The sequence below is a fragment of the Octopus sinensis genome, linkage group LG12, assembly GCF_006345805.1.
Source record: "Octopus sinensis linkage group LG12, ASM634580v1, whole genome shotgun sequence".
Lineage (NCBI taxonomy): Eukaryota > Metazoa > Mollusca > Cephalopoda > Octopoda > Octopodidae > Octopus > Octopus sinensis.
In genome coordinates, this window is record NC_043008.1 from 30,442,932 (window position 1) to 30,458,664 (window position 15,733).

The following is a 15,733-nucleotide window of genomic DNA, read 5'->3' on the forward strand; positions in this document are numbered from 1 at the left end:
CGTATCTATGCTTTCTACATATATTTATATCTTATGTTATACAGACATCTACATCTTATGTATATTATTTTACATTTGAGGAGACTTTATTCTAAAGTGCAATTGCCCATTTTTAATAAAGTTTATTTCATTATACTTAGCCTAAATCTCCGTCTAAAAATTCTGCCCTCATCGGTAACTACTCCAGTTGTATGATTAATGGTGACATAAACTTGTAACAATGTGATATTCCAGAGTGTAACTAATCACCCACACACACACATGTATATATATGCTTATATGTATCAATATATATATATATACACACATACACACATATATATGTGAGTATACATATATACATATATATACTTATATATATACATACATATAAATACATATATATATATAATTATAATAAAGGGTTATTTGCAACAAGTTGCTTAAACCACATATCGAAAATATTAGAAATAGCAGCCATATAGGTTACCATTACTATTACTACAAAAATAAGTCTCCACAAACAACAGTATTTGTAACCCGTATATGGTAAAGAGAACGGTTACAAATACTGTTGTTTGTGGATACTTATGTTTGTAGTAATAGTAATGGTAACCTATTTGGCTGCTATTTCTAATATTTTCGGTATGTGGTTTAAGCAACTTGTTGCAAATAACCCTTTATTATTATTATATATAATTTTTACCGAATATGGTCCTTTCCATACCGAAAAACTACTAGGTGAAATTTACTAATTTTATTAAATTAACTATATTTCACCCTTTATATGTATCGAATATATATATATATATTCACATATATAACTATATATTATACACTCATACACACATACCCACATACACAAACAAACACACATACTCATGCACGCACACTCTCTCACACACACACATATGCGAGTGTGTGTAAGAGGGAGGGATGTGAGTATGTGTGTATGTACATGTGTTTATACGTGCTTGACTGTGTGTATGTGCTTGTATTTAATTACGTATGTATGTTTCTCTTTGTGTACTTTATATGGATATCTGAAAACTCATCAATAATTTATTCTGCACAAAACTAAAAGAAGTGAGGAAGTCTTTGTAATTATAAAGAATTATAAAGAATTGTAAGAATCCCTTTATCCAGTAGTACATTGCGTGTGCAGATTCCATTGCGAATTACGACGCGGACTTTGTTTAGCGGTGTTTATATATGTAATTATTTAAATATGTATTGAACTATTTATTGAGAAGTCATTCATTCAAGTTGTTGTCGTGCTCACAGCAGTCTGTAAAGATTTTAAATTAAAACTATTTCGCATGCGTGTAATTGTGACATAAAGTGTAATAGAAATAATCGAAGCCAAGTGACTGGCAGCCTATTAATTATGCCATATGTAATTAAAAAGAATGTCTAGACAGTATAAATCAGTAAAAAATTAATATTAAAAATTAGAAATATATTTTTCATTTTAGTTTGTTAGACCATTACACTTTTCGTGAAATTGCGTTTCTCTCAATATTTATTTTTCTGAATAGGAAGAATAAACCATATTTCCATTTAATATTTTTAATATTTCTTTTTACATTTGAGTAATATCAACTTATTTGCAACTGTAGTCGCGCAATCTATTATATATACTGGCTTATTATGCCGCTAACAGTTTTGAATTTTACCTCTATGAAAGACATAATATTTATCTTAAATAATAATTTATTTCATCATGCTGATGGACCAATCGTCTTTGAGTGACCACATTCATAGTCTGAATACATTAAACATCGATAATATCCAACGTAGATATTATTACATGACTCTTGTTTTTTTTTAAATTGCATTGTGTTTAAGGAGTTTATTTCGCAATCATTTGGATTGCAATTCGTTCCTACTTTGTGGCTAGTTGTGCAAATATATTTTCCCAAACCTGGAGTGAACGAAGTCTTTCTAACTGAAAGTTTTAATGGTTGGTTGTTTATCTCCAAGCGAATTCTGAATGGGTAAATATATAGCTGAAGTCATACCTGCTGTGAGTATCCACTCTTTTAGGAGTATCTAGGCTCATATGTTCCAATATGTTTTTTTCCTCCATTTTTGAAACGGTAGTATGCGCTTTCTGACTAATTCGCTGCTATTCTTAGAAGGTTGAGAAGCTGTGGAATCTTCCAGAAACTATGTGAAAGCACATTGTGCACACACAGACAGGGATTCCTTATCCCTTTCTCCCTCGGTCTCTCTCTCGCTCTCTCTCTCAATAAAACATACACATTTACACACACACACATACTGTAGATAAAAATCATCCAAATACAACTAGTACGGTTATGCGATGAAAAGTCGTCAAAACACATATATTTAAAACCGTAAGCTACACAAGTCTGACTATTTTAATGGTAAGTCGGAAAGCCGAAAATGGTATGGAAATACGAAATGAAAGAACAGCAGTACGGGAATGTGTACAATGAAAATAGATGCACAGGTGAAAGACATATTAGAAATTCTTTTGTTTCGAGTTATACCCTTTATCGAAGTTAAAATTGATATTAAATGAATAAAAAGAAAGTCATGTCCAATTTACAAGGTCTGTTTATATGGCAGGCCTAGTGTATTTCAGATGTGTTTGTGTGTGCCTGTGTGGGTGTATATGTGCGTCTACGTATGTCTACCTATATCCATTTTGCACTTCAACCTTCATATTTGATTACATAAGTACTAGGCAGATTGAAATTGTCTATACTTTAGGTGGTGTTCCACCTTAACTATGACCCAATTGAGGAAGCTGTAAAAAAATAGATAAAATAATGTTCGATTAATTTCTTCCTAATCTCTTATGTATTAAATTTATAACACTAACCTATGAGGGTTAAATATTGCCTTGAAATGTTTTCCAGCCTCCCATTATTTACTTGCGAAGCTTTTGTATAAATTTCATCTCTTTCACCCATGTGTCTCTACTAGTATTATAACCAAGGAGAGTTCGTGCATGATCGTGTTGAATGGTTTCTGCTTCGTATTCGTTACTTGTCTCGCCATGCGTTTAAATCCAAAATGCCTTGTAACCCCGTATGTGTGAATAAATACTGATTTAATTACTCAAACTAATGATTGTGGAATCGATGTGTATTGTCACAATACTGGTTTCAGCAACTTCCGAAGGTTTTGCTGTGGTAAATGGGCCTGCCTAAGATGTACTACACGCAAATATTTCGTTAACCGTGTATAACAGTGCAATAGATTATGAGATCTCTGATAAATGAAAAGACTGTCATTGGGTTTCTCTCCACAGTTTGAACTGCCTCACCTCATAAATTAACTAACTTTTCGTTATCAATAAAGTTATAAACTTTATTTATCTTAACAATCCAGATTTTAATTACTAAGTAGGATTAGTGCATTGATCCGCAAATTATCCCTCTTTCATTATATTAACAATGGATGGAATGCTTTCCGTCATAGGGAACCTACTGAAATCTACTCTGACATGATTCAATAAGATTACAAGAAGCCATGACCTGATACAACAAAATCTCTCATCTGTATACCCCATGCTTAATCAACTTTAATGAATCTTATAATTATATCGTTGATATCATAGTAATAAATGTGTTGTGTGTGCATGTTGGATTTGAACCACAAAATTGCAAGTTAACGTTTCTGAATAAATAACCTATAATATTCTTGTAAGAAAATCTAACCTTATGACCAACAGTTTGTTTTTCATCATTCTGTAGATAAATACATATCTGTTAGTAAATAAAATTACTGTGTAAACCAAATTCCGTAGAACATTAATATCTACAATCATACATTTGAAGCAGTAATCTTCATCCGTAAATTAAAGAGACGAAAGTACATCGATAGCATTTAATTACTAATATATTGAGGATCAGTAAAGGAAGTTCAGCTATGAAGGTGAACTCTAACGTTGTCAGTAGATTCCATATGAAAGGAGTTGACCCTAGACTGACTTTAAAAAGCTTTAGTCATTAAAATATCCTATTTGTATAATCTTACTTGTTATGTGACATTAAACTAAGATTCAAATCTATAAAGACTGTCATTTTGATTACGAACCGGAGAGAATTTCTCAAATTATTGTTATAAATATCAAGAGATAGATTAATGTTTGCAGTTATTTCTAAATGGAGTTGTATTGTACAAAGTGTCCCTAAAGTCAACGAACAGCTAAAAATATATTTCTGTATGTTTAGATTAGTTTCACTAAAGGTTATTACTATGTCAACCTCTTCGTGACATTTGAGACACTGCTTAAAGGGAATCTTGTTAAAACTAATACTGACTTGCTTCCATCTTTTGAAACATTTATACCGTTTACTTCCCTGGTTCTTAATCAAGAAGCCTTAAATATTTCCAATATAAGGTGCTTCATAAAATGTTTTTATATAAAGTTTCCTTAATTTTCTAGTGGTATAATAAATATAATTTTATTTTTTATTCCTTTATATTCCTGTTGATGAAAGTTGAGTGAAATCATTGTTCTAACAATGTATTTTATCATTTTATCTTTTGCAGATAACACAGTAAAAAAGAACGGTTGTGAGTATCATTTGCTTAAGAATATCTATGTGTGTTCTGCAGGTATACTTGTTTGGCAAGTGATTATATCCGTGATTGTATGTTGCGACTAAAATGATTGTATTTTTGTAAAGTCTTTGTAACCAGTAAAGAAAATACACATTAACTGTAACTTAAGTAAGTTAATCTGATGAATCTATTATTCTCCAACCATACAGCTCTGAAATAAAACAATAGAAGAAATCACTTTTCAAATACAAATCACTGTCAATTTTGCGGTCGAAAAATTCTAAAGATCTCGCAAGGTTAGAACCAACCAACAAAATAACTTATCGGATAACTTACGTAGTCGGTCTTTCAGAAGTATTTCAAGCTGGATATTTGTTTATCATTTGATATAAAGACTTGACCTTAATATTTACTTGGGTATTATTATTCAGCACTGAAGTCGATGGAATCGACTTCCTCACTTCTCAGAAATCGCTGGCCTTGTGCCAAAATTTGGAACCATCATAATCATTACCGAGCTGAAAGAACTGTTAGCAGCCTGGGCAAAATATTTAGCAACATTTCCTCCATATTTACGTTCAGATATGAAATTCCGCTAGGGTCGACTTTATCTTTCATCCATTTGGGCTCAATAAAATAAATACCAGTTGAGTGATAGGATCAATGATATCACCTAAACAAAATGTGAGCGTCGAGAATCAACTGGCTGGTCGGTTCAGGAGGGTTTTCGGGGTATGGAAGTGCCATCATCCGGATTTGCACTAGGTGTACACAGAGACACGAAACTGTTCTGCACGCTCTCGTCCAGTGCCCGAGCATTGCTGAATTGAGAGTTTAAATCGAACATCTGCTGTTATGTGAAAGACGGATCTAATTATCAGCTGAATCCATTGTAAAGATAGTACCACTGCCTTCTTTTTTCCGGAAAGGGCAGGCTGTGTTTCTTTGTCTGGTGACCTTAGCAAAAAAGTTTAAGAGTGCTGAAGACAGATATGTTCCTTTTTAACGAAACCCTCATCAACTTTTTCAAGTTTCACTTGAAAAGGTAGATTTGAGAAGTGCTACCTCCAAGCAATTTTATTAAAAGGTGGGAAAATGCGGAAGGAAGGTAAGAGTCAGCGTGCCTACTCTAAGCATGAATCTGTACATTGAAGTAGGACGATTTGGAGAGGGCACTCACCCTAGTAGTCAAGTTTCCCGTGTCTCTGTGGGGTTTCCACGAGTAGTCCTAGGAAGGCTGCCTCTCTTTTGCGGAAGTTTTCATTGTTAATATCAATTTAGTTATCGTTTTCACTGTTTACACGTTTCATTTTGTGCAAACCCACGTTGTATTGTCTTGTCCGCAAATACTTTTGTGAACCCTTACAGGTTAATAAATAAAACATCATCATCATCATTAGTATCATCATCATCATCATTATTATTATTATTATTATTATTATTATTATTATTATTATTATTATTATTATTATTACTATTACTATTATTATTATTATTATTATTATTATTAATGTTATTATTATTATTATATTATTATTATTATTATTATTATTATTATTATTATTATTATTAATGTTATTATTATTATTGTTGTTGTCCTAATTATTATTTTCATTATTTAGTCTCTATTCAACAAGGACGCTTGAGACAATTCAGAAAAACTTTTCAAACTGAGAAACATAGACGAGCATTAATTTAAAAGAGAGAAATTTTCATAAAGTTAAACATTTCATAAATGTTAAATATTTCAATAGATGGGTATATGTCAGCATTCAGTATTCTTTTTATTAGAATTCTGTTATAATATCCCAAAAACTCATCAAATGCGTTAGGCGTTATAGCAACCATTATTTAAATTTATGAAGTGATATGACGATATTTTTGTATGAAAGAATCTGTACTATGCACCGTCATACTGCTAATATTCTTTTCGTCGGCTGTATTCTAGCAAATCTCTGAACCTGGGGTCATATTGTCCATGCCAGCTTTTATGTTCATGCGTTATGTACAAGGATTGCATTATGAAATATATTTCTTTTTAAGACAGTAAATCATGAAGTCGATATTGTAACTACTTTAAGCAGGTAGAGACCGGGTACAGTTTCACATTGGTGTAAGAGAATCACTGTTAATAATTTCACATAAGAAACATAAATACAGGATGTTAGGTTAGTAAAACTAAATTTTTGTTTCAGGATGCATATCTATTTTGTGTTCATTACTGGCGTAAACAAAATTCCAACACTACAAATGACGATAAATATTCGATGCAGTGTTTCTCGTCAAAGGTTTGCCTTTCTTCTAGCATTCTTGGGACATACACTTATTTCCTTATTAATGATAAATTCATATAGTTTTAGATTTATATTGAAATTTAAAATTAATTCTATAAGGCATGAGCATTTCACCAGCTGGTAATGATGATGGAAAGTAAGGGAAATGAATCAAAACTGTTTTGGGGACCCATCGCTTCTTTGTATAAGTCTTATCGCCAACCCTGCTTTTATTTTGTTAGCAACCAAACGTATACATACATGTTCTTTTGCACATTCAACAATTAATTTCTGCTAACTTCTAAATAATGGTTGGGATTTTTCTCATCACGAGAAGAGGAAGAAAATTTAATATATTTCGTTACTCGTAGAATCTATTTCTGTCCGTTTTGTTAGACAAAGTTGAAAATATGTTGGATAAAATATAGAAATATCATACCAAAAAGTTGTGATGAACAATATTATCAACCTATGCAGTTCTATTGTATGAAGACAATACGAGCTTAGAATGTCTTTAGATTATGTCTAAGAATAGAGGCTTCTTTTCTCAGTCGGAATTAGATTGTAACTCACCATAGAACCAGCATTCAATATTTAATTCTCCAAGCGAATTATTTTCCAGCTGAGTGAAACTCCAATGTAGGAAAGGAGTTTCACGATTTTGTATTAATCATATTTAAGTCAGAGCAAATCGGTTGAGGGTATTTTTTTTACTGTTTATAGACTTATATAAAATACAAATTCTATGGACAATGCACAGTCTCACAAGAATTCGTTATAAATTTATCTTTATTATATGAAATAAGAAAATACATCTGTACTCACTTGAAAGGCAAACTTCAGCTAGTTTCATTTCATTTCTGAAGATAATTAATGCCTTTGTTTATGGAAATAACATACAAAATTATATACATACGTACTGCTAACCTCACCCCGGTATATATATATATACATATATATATATATATTTATATATATATACACATACACACTCACAAATACTCACACATACACACACATGCGCACAGACACACACGAGCAGACACACACACTCACACATACACACACACATATATTGATAGTCTAATGTGATAAATTTGCAAATGTATTTTCGCTAAATCATATTTTTACCATTGATTATATTGATGATACTTAGAAAATGTTTCTCTCTATTAATTTACTTACTTAAATTCTTACTGAGATAAATCAAAGAAAACCAAGCCGTATCTGATGGAGCAATTAATAAAAATATATAAATGAATACAAGTGACTATAATAATGGAGAATCTTTAGAAATCTCAATAGCAATAACTTTCATGTAGTTTCAAACTTGAGATAATTTAATATTCAATTGTAATGCTAGCTTTCAATGGACTTCTTGAAAGATTTCAACGATAGCATGATATTTACATCTAAGTGTCCCAGCATTGACAAATGAAAGAATTATATCAGGAAAAAAGTGACACGTATGTATAAATATGGAATATTCGTCTCTGTTTATCCACATATATACTATCAAACCCGATAAACACTAATGTAAGTCACTTTCAATAATATTTCTTCATCCTTCATTTTTGAATAAAGAATTTGGAATGGGGATAAAAGGTCGAACTGAAATAAATACCCCAAACTTTACAGTTATTAAATTTCTGATAAATCTTCTATAGCTCCAGAGAACTTTGTATAATTGCTTCGAACATAATCGATTAAAATCATATTTCGTAAAATGTCTTTACTGGAAATATTGGAAACCTAAATCCATATAATTGCTTGTTTCCGCTGGGTTCTGCTTTCATCTATTTGAAGTAAACTAAACGAATATTCAAAAGTGCCTAACGTTTTAATTTTCTTTTCAACTTTTCATCCAGACGTAGATGTCGAAGTCTCTTACTTTTATGACGAAAGTTTTAGTTTTCTTTTTGACTTCAGCAATATATTTGTAATTTTGATGGTATATAGTACATAGGAAAACGTGATAGTAGATACCGGATAATAAATCAAGTTTCGGTAAAATAAAATACATGAAACGCTTGTAAATTCTCTGTAAAGTTACATAAATTCATTCGTGTTTCCAATTTCATGTTTAATGCACAAGTATTTTATAGTATTGAGTTATATTTCTCTTTTGGGGTCTGAGTTCAAACTTCGTGTATTTGTAAAAACACCAGATTTATTTAGAAGGAATTTGTCTCCAGATTAATATTCCCTATACGTACAGGTCATCGTTTGCGAAAAGTTATTGAAGAACTACCAGTAGATTGTAATGTTGTTGTTGCTTAGGCCAATTGGACATTGGTCAACATATGATGTGCTGTAGATAATCCATCATCGTAAGAGCAATCTACAGATATAATGTTGCATAAACGTGTATATATATGTGTGTGTGTGTGTGTGTGTGTGTTTGCGCGTGCGCGCGTGTGTGTGTGCGTTGATACGAATTCTTATTTATATTAATATCATTCTTTAGGCACCGAGAAATCTAGCAGGCCTACTATCAAAAATATATGACTTTTGACAGTATACTTGCTTAATCATTCACACACTACCGTGTGAGTAATATTATTAAAGTCAACATTTACTCACTCACGACCACTTCAAGGCTTCGTCACTAACTCTGTTTTTAATCAAATTAGATGATGTTTACATTTTTAGGTTGGTTACATCTTAAGCTACAAGCTAAAAATTTGAAAATTGGTTCAATAGAAAAAAGTTTGAGTTAAATATGTGAGGCCACAAATGGGCCACACATATTAATGGGGATTAACACCTGAAATTGACTTCGAGTCCATTTTTTAAATAGATCTATATTTTATTTTAGCATATACGATAGAACTCGACAACAGGTATGTATCCGTGTTAGTAATATGCAAAATGCAGTAGAAAAAAATTACTCAGGTAAGAACCGGTGTAAAAAAAGATCAACGCCCGAAATCGATTTTGACCCCAAATATTCTTCTTCTTTCAAAAGAAGACAACATTTAAATTTAACTTTTCTGATAGATCACGATTACATAATCCCATAATGCTTATTATATCATAAAAATATTTTATATACAATAAACCTACAGGGTCCAAATGTGTCGAAAACTGTGATAACGCCTAAAAGCAAATTCAAAATATAAACATTTTGCTTTTGGGTAAAAATTTTGTTTTCGTTTAGCTCATATGATAGACCTCATCAAGAAGAGTGTCGTGGTGCCAATCTTTTAAAGAAACTATTAAAAATGAAAAAAAAAAATCATTATATATGCTAAATGTTCCAAAAGTACGTGAAACAATTTTCAAATAATATTATTATAATTACAGTACTAAGACGACGAGCTGGCAGAGTCGATAACACGCAGGATGAAAGATTCGCGGCATTCCGTCTTTCTCTACATTCTGAGTTCAAATTCCCCCGATGTCTTCTTTGCCTTTTATCTTTTCGGTACTCGATAAAAGGAGTATCAACTGAGCACTGAGGTCGATGTAATCAACTACCTTCCTCGCCAGATACGATGCCCTTCTGTCAAAATTAGAAACCAATATTGTAAAGTGTTTGATTCAATTCAGTATTTAGGTATCTTCCAAAGATCCAACTCATATTCATAGAATACACTATATTGTAATAAATATCATTTACACAGCAGTCTGTGACCACTTCTCAGCTTTGTCATAAGTCAGTTTTTTACCAAATTTGAAGGTGTTTATACATTTTTACATTGGTCATCTACTATGCTACATCTTCCGATTTCAAATATGTGAGGTCAAAAAGGGGAGAATAACGCCAGAAATCGACTTCATGGCTATACATGCGACGCTGCATACATAATTACGTGAAACCAAACTCACACACACAGACTAGTAATGCACACACACATACACACACACATGCACATACACATAATAAACTTTTAAAACTCCCATGAAGGTAAACAAAGGTGTGTGACTAATACATAGCTTTAAGGAGAGAGTAGGTAAGTTGACAACAATTGATGGCAATTGAACTCATTTCTACTGTCCATCGTAAATAAACACTCACACACACACATACACACACATACATAGGTACATACACACATACTTATTACAGAAAAATGTAACTGAGGTTCAAAGGTTTAATCATTTTCAGAAAACAGGACTTAGAAGCTGGCATTCTCTGCATGATAGTAATCTATCAGAAAATGAAAGCAAAATCATTATACGAGAAGGAATTTTTATGTAACAATCGAAAGTAAAGCGTTACAACGAGCAAAGATGTAAGGACTTCTGAAGTTTTAAAAACTTTTTTATTTGCATTTAAACTTTAATTCAATATTAGGCGTAGCAGAATTTACATAATCATTTCTCAGGGTATAATGACAAGATTTTTGCTTTCAGATATAATGATTTTAATGTAAGTGAATTATATTTATAGAAATTTCAGTTTTAATTTTGTTTATGAAAACCGGATTACAATATGGAATTTTAGCATATATATAGAAACTTCATTAAAAAAAAAATTATTCCTCAAACCTTTGATACAAAATTGCTATTGTTTTTTCTTTCAATGGGCAGACCTGCAGGCTGCTTGTAATACTGTTCGGAAAAGGGAAAGGGAATGTGGCTCCTCCTGCCTTACGATGGATGCATTGTCTATTTTAGCATTTTAAATCATTTTTATATTAGCCAATGCAACCAAGCCCTGTCCAGATAACTTTTCGTGATTTTTAGAATTTAAGAAATGATATGTGAAAATTAAAAAAACATAACATATAATTCTTATTTTAATTCAATCATCAACAATGAAATATAATTCAAATATTTTTTTAACAAAAGAATATTTATTAGTTTAATTGCATTATCTGGAGGAAAATGGATGACACTGAAAAATGCGGGCGCATGCATGTTAAAATTCTTAAGTTATTACACCAAGAAAAGTACAAAACTCTATTTCTACATTAGAATTTTCTAATTCATCAAAAGGACTCTAAAGATTAAATAAAATTAAAATTCTAGTGTACTTAAATACTGCAGCCGAGAATAACATTTTAAGAATTAATTAAAATACTTTATATTAGGTAAATTTGAAATAATTATGAGAATCTAAAAAAAACGTAAATCTTTAGAAAATAATCAAAAGTAAATTTAAACATTTTTTAAATCATGTCTTTTGAAATATACAATTAAAACAGTCATTTTATTTAGTTGTATCAAGTACAAACAATAAAATATGAAGTTGTAAATAATATTGCACACAATTTTTTTGACTTGAATTGAAATCCCATTACAAAAAATCATTGATTGAAGTGGAATGGTCATTGAATGATTTCAAATCAACCTTATGCTCAGAAAAATTACATGAAAAATTACTTAATCCGACAAATAAATCATAAGTAAAATTTATTAGTTAGCATGAATACAGTAGAATTAGCCTAATTCAAATTTGTCTAATTCACTACTTCACCTAATTCGGCACTTTCAGTTTTCTCCTAGGGATGAGTAATTAGGTGAATTCTAATGTATTTTTGGAAATTAGTTTTATTTTATTTCATTTTTAAAATACTACTTTTTCCAAAAATAAACCATACTGACTTAAATAATTTTGCTTAAATAATTTTTTCTGAAAATAATAAAAACTATTGCGGCTATACATGAAAAGAGTTTCTGAATAAAAGCCCATAGGCTTAAAATCGGATGGGCTTATTTTTGGAAAAAGCTAGTAATGTTTTCATAATTTTTGTTTCAATAAAATATAGTAAATTTTTAAAATGTTATTCTCGGCTGCAATATTTTAAGTACACAAGAATTTAATTGTAAGTACATTTTAGTTTCCTTTAGAAGTGACGAATTAGGCAAATTCTACTGTAGAAATCTTGTTCTGTACTTTTCCATGTGTAATAACTTAGGAATATTTAGATGCATTCGCCCGCATTTCTCATTGTAATATATTATGTACTTTAGACAATACATTTTTAATATTCACTTCCATGTTCTTAGGATAAAGTGTCATTTGGTCGTTCAGTTGTTATGTCAAGCACGTTGGCTAGTTAAGTAGAAGTTCCTTTGTTTCCGTTATAGGTCCGTGGGTTATGGTATTTTTATGGTTACAACAGATTTAGTGAAGTTAGACATGCACATAGATCAATAATGTTACCTCCATGCTTATATATGGTGGTGTTCTTGCTAGCGCGGACGAATTAGATTAATAATCCCTTCTAAAGTAGTACTCAAGGGTTTAGTCGATAACACCGACCCTAGTACTTCAGTGGTACTTATTTTATCAAACGTCGAAAGGATGAAAAGCAAAGACCTACTGCTGTGTGTGTGTGTGTGTTCGTGTCTCTGTATTTTATACCAATCTATGTTCAATAAGTGAGGCAGGATTTTTTTAGTTTGCTATTGCAAACTATTATGTTGATTCTTTTTTGTGGAGAGTAGGTTAACTTTGTTTCTTAATTGTGTCTGTGGTTTATCGTGATGCCACAGATAGATATATAGATAGTGCGTGTTGGATTTTCCTAAATTGGATAATTGACATTCATTTCAATGATTTCTGTTCAACATTAAAAACTGTTTTTCTGCGGTTTCTGTGCAACTGCAGCAAATTCGAAACAAATTTGAATGCATTTATGTTTAACTGTATTGTGCTGTGACGATATTAGACACGGGTAGCAAAATTGTGTAATCCATTATCTACTTGATGTATTGCGTACGTACATGTGCTTTCTGTGTGCCAACGAAACATGATAGGTTTGAGTGCTTTCATTTGGTCTCTGCGTCATATATTTATCTTTATTATGCCAGCAATGCATGGATAGTGTATTATTTAATGGTAATTATAATGGTAATATTATTTTATGGTAATTAGTTTACAACTTTCAAAGGTGTTGCATTTAGTCTATTATTTGTATAAACTGTACATGTGGAGGAGTGCTAGAGCAGTTTAACAGTCATTTCTGGGAAATCGTAGAACTGTGAAATTGTGGTGTTTTCAGCATATAAATAGGTGAATCTAATCTATGATGGATGGTCGAGCGAAATGACTGAAGGGAAACAAAGGTGTGTGACTAATACGTAGCTTTAAGGAGAGAGTAGGTAAGTCTTTCTGGAAGCTACAGTTCCTAGCTTAGGTTTCATAACCTTAGACAGCTCGTTAGCCATCGTTTCATTTTGTTTATTCAGGACGCACTGAGTATTTACTTCATATATAGGTACTAAAGAACAATTACTTACTAAATATTGTAGTATGTGAGAAAGTATATGTTGAGCTAGTTTTTGTTTCTTTTTGCTGTAGTTTAGATGGTTACACTTTTTGTAAGTCTCTGATTAAATATAGGAACTAGAACAGAGTTATATGTTCGAAAATATATACCGTATGTAGGTTATGTCAAAAGATTATTTCTATATTTCATGGATTTCCAGAATTTAATTCCAAAGTTTTATCTTTTTTTGTTATGTAATTCATATAATTTTACTTAGTTTCTGGCGATTAGGCACTGTTATCTCAACTACTTATGTCCTGCCTCTTCAAAATATATCGTGTATAGATGAAGGTCTTGTGCGACGCACAGCAGATATTCTACTCATAATTTTCCAAGTAATAAGGAAGTAGCCTCCTCAAAAGTTCTCCGGTCTACATATGTACAATTCTTATTCTATTTTCATATAAATGGAGGGAGGTTATATTGTTAAATTGAGAGCAGATTGTGCCAATCAAAGACGTAAAATTGTTGTGGAATGAATAGGATGTACACACGATCTAAAGATACCAACATGGAGACCGCAGAGCGAAGGTGAGAAAATTTCGAAATAACAAATATGAAATTTGTAAACGTCAGACAACACCCAACAAAACAAGCACCAAACGCTATACAAAGAATTACAACAATCTCTGACTTAAGATACAAAGTTGTTTATAATATACTTTCAACGGGTACTTATTTTATCGACCTCGTTAGGATGAAAGGTATTGTCTACCTCACCGGAATCTGAACTCATTACGTAAAGACAGACGGAATACCTATTTCTTTACTGCCCACAAGGGGCTACACACAGAGGGGACAAACAAGGACAGACAAACGGATTAAGTCGATTATATCGACCCCAGTGCGTAACTGGTACTTAATTTATCGACCCCGAAAGGATGAAAGAGAAAGTCGACCTCGGCGGAATTTGAACTCAGAACGTAACGGCAGACAAAATACCACTAATCATTTCGCCGGGCATGCTAACTGTTCTGTCAGTTCCCACCTTTCTTGATAGAAATATTAATTAAAGAAATATTTGAATACAAATTCGAACTTGTATTGCACACTCAGGTCTCTAGTAGTAGACATCAATTTTACACCACTATCAAATGATGACTTTATAGTAAAATCTAAAATATATTTCATTTGTATGTGTCTGAAAGAAATCTATATCATTTGGTAAATCGATTTGGTCTTTTCATTTTATGTAATATTAGTAATATATTCGAAGCTTTGTTTCATATAACGCGGCTCGTAAAAGATATCTTATTGCTTTCAGTAAATTGCTGTAGGTTGTAATATAAATTTGTATAAAGAAAAAAAAACGAATTTATGCATATTCGCAGTCTCCAGTAATAAAAACAAATGGTACTGGACGATAGTATATTAATTCATATATTTAAACTTCCATTCTGAACTAAAACCTTGAAAAGCTATAAGTACAAAATAGAAGTGTTGTTTATTTTTAATGATTTATTATGTATTCATTTGTGGTATGTTATCCATAAAATACAAGTTGGCTTTTAATTTGACTTAAAAACTTAACTGTGAAATATAAACCATTATTCTCTCAACTTAGCACCGTCCCATCCGGTACTGAACAATATATTATTTATTACTTTATTTTGAGAAATTGCGGGACAATATGCGTAAAGATCTGCATGTAAACGATTTATCTACCAGTGTATATTATGAACATATACACAATCAGACCATACAGAAATCGGACAG

General features: G+C 31.5%; 1 protein-coding gene across 8 annotated transcripts in view; it reads left to right on the forward strand.

Moving 5' to 3' along the window:
• LOC115217977 (protogenin A-like) overlaps nucleotides 1-15,733 on the forward strand; it is a 1,479,291-nt gene that overhangs the window by 1,194,580 nt on the left and 268,978 nt on the right. For 7 of the 8 annotated variants that reach the window (XM_036507815.1, XM_036507814.1, XM_036507818.1 and 4 more), the window contains one exon: nucleotides 4,510-4,533. In XM_036507815.1, coding sequence (XP_036363708.1) covers nucleotides 4,510-4,533 — 24 coding nt within the window. The remainder of the gene's footprint in view (nucleotides 1-4,509; nucleotides 4,534-15,733) is intronic. The other variant, XM_029787710.2, reaches the window with a different exon arrangement.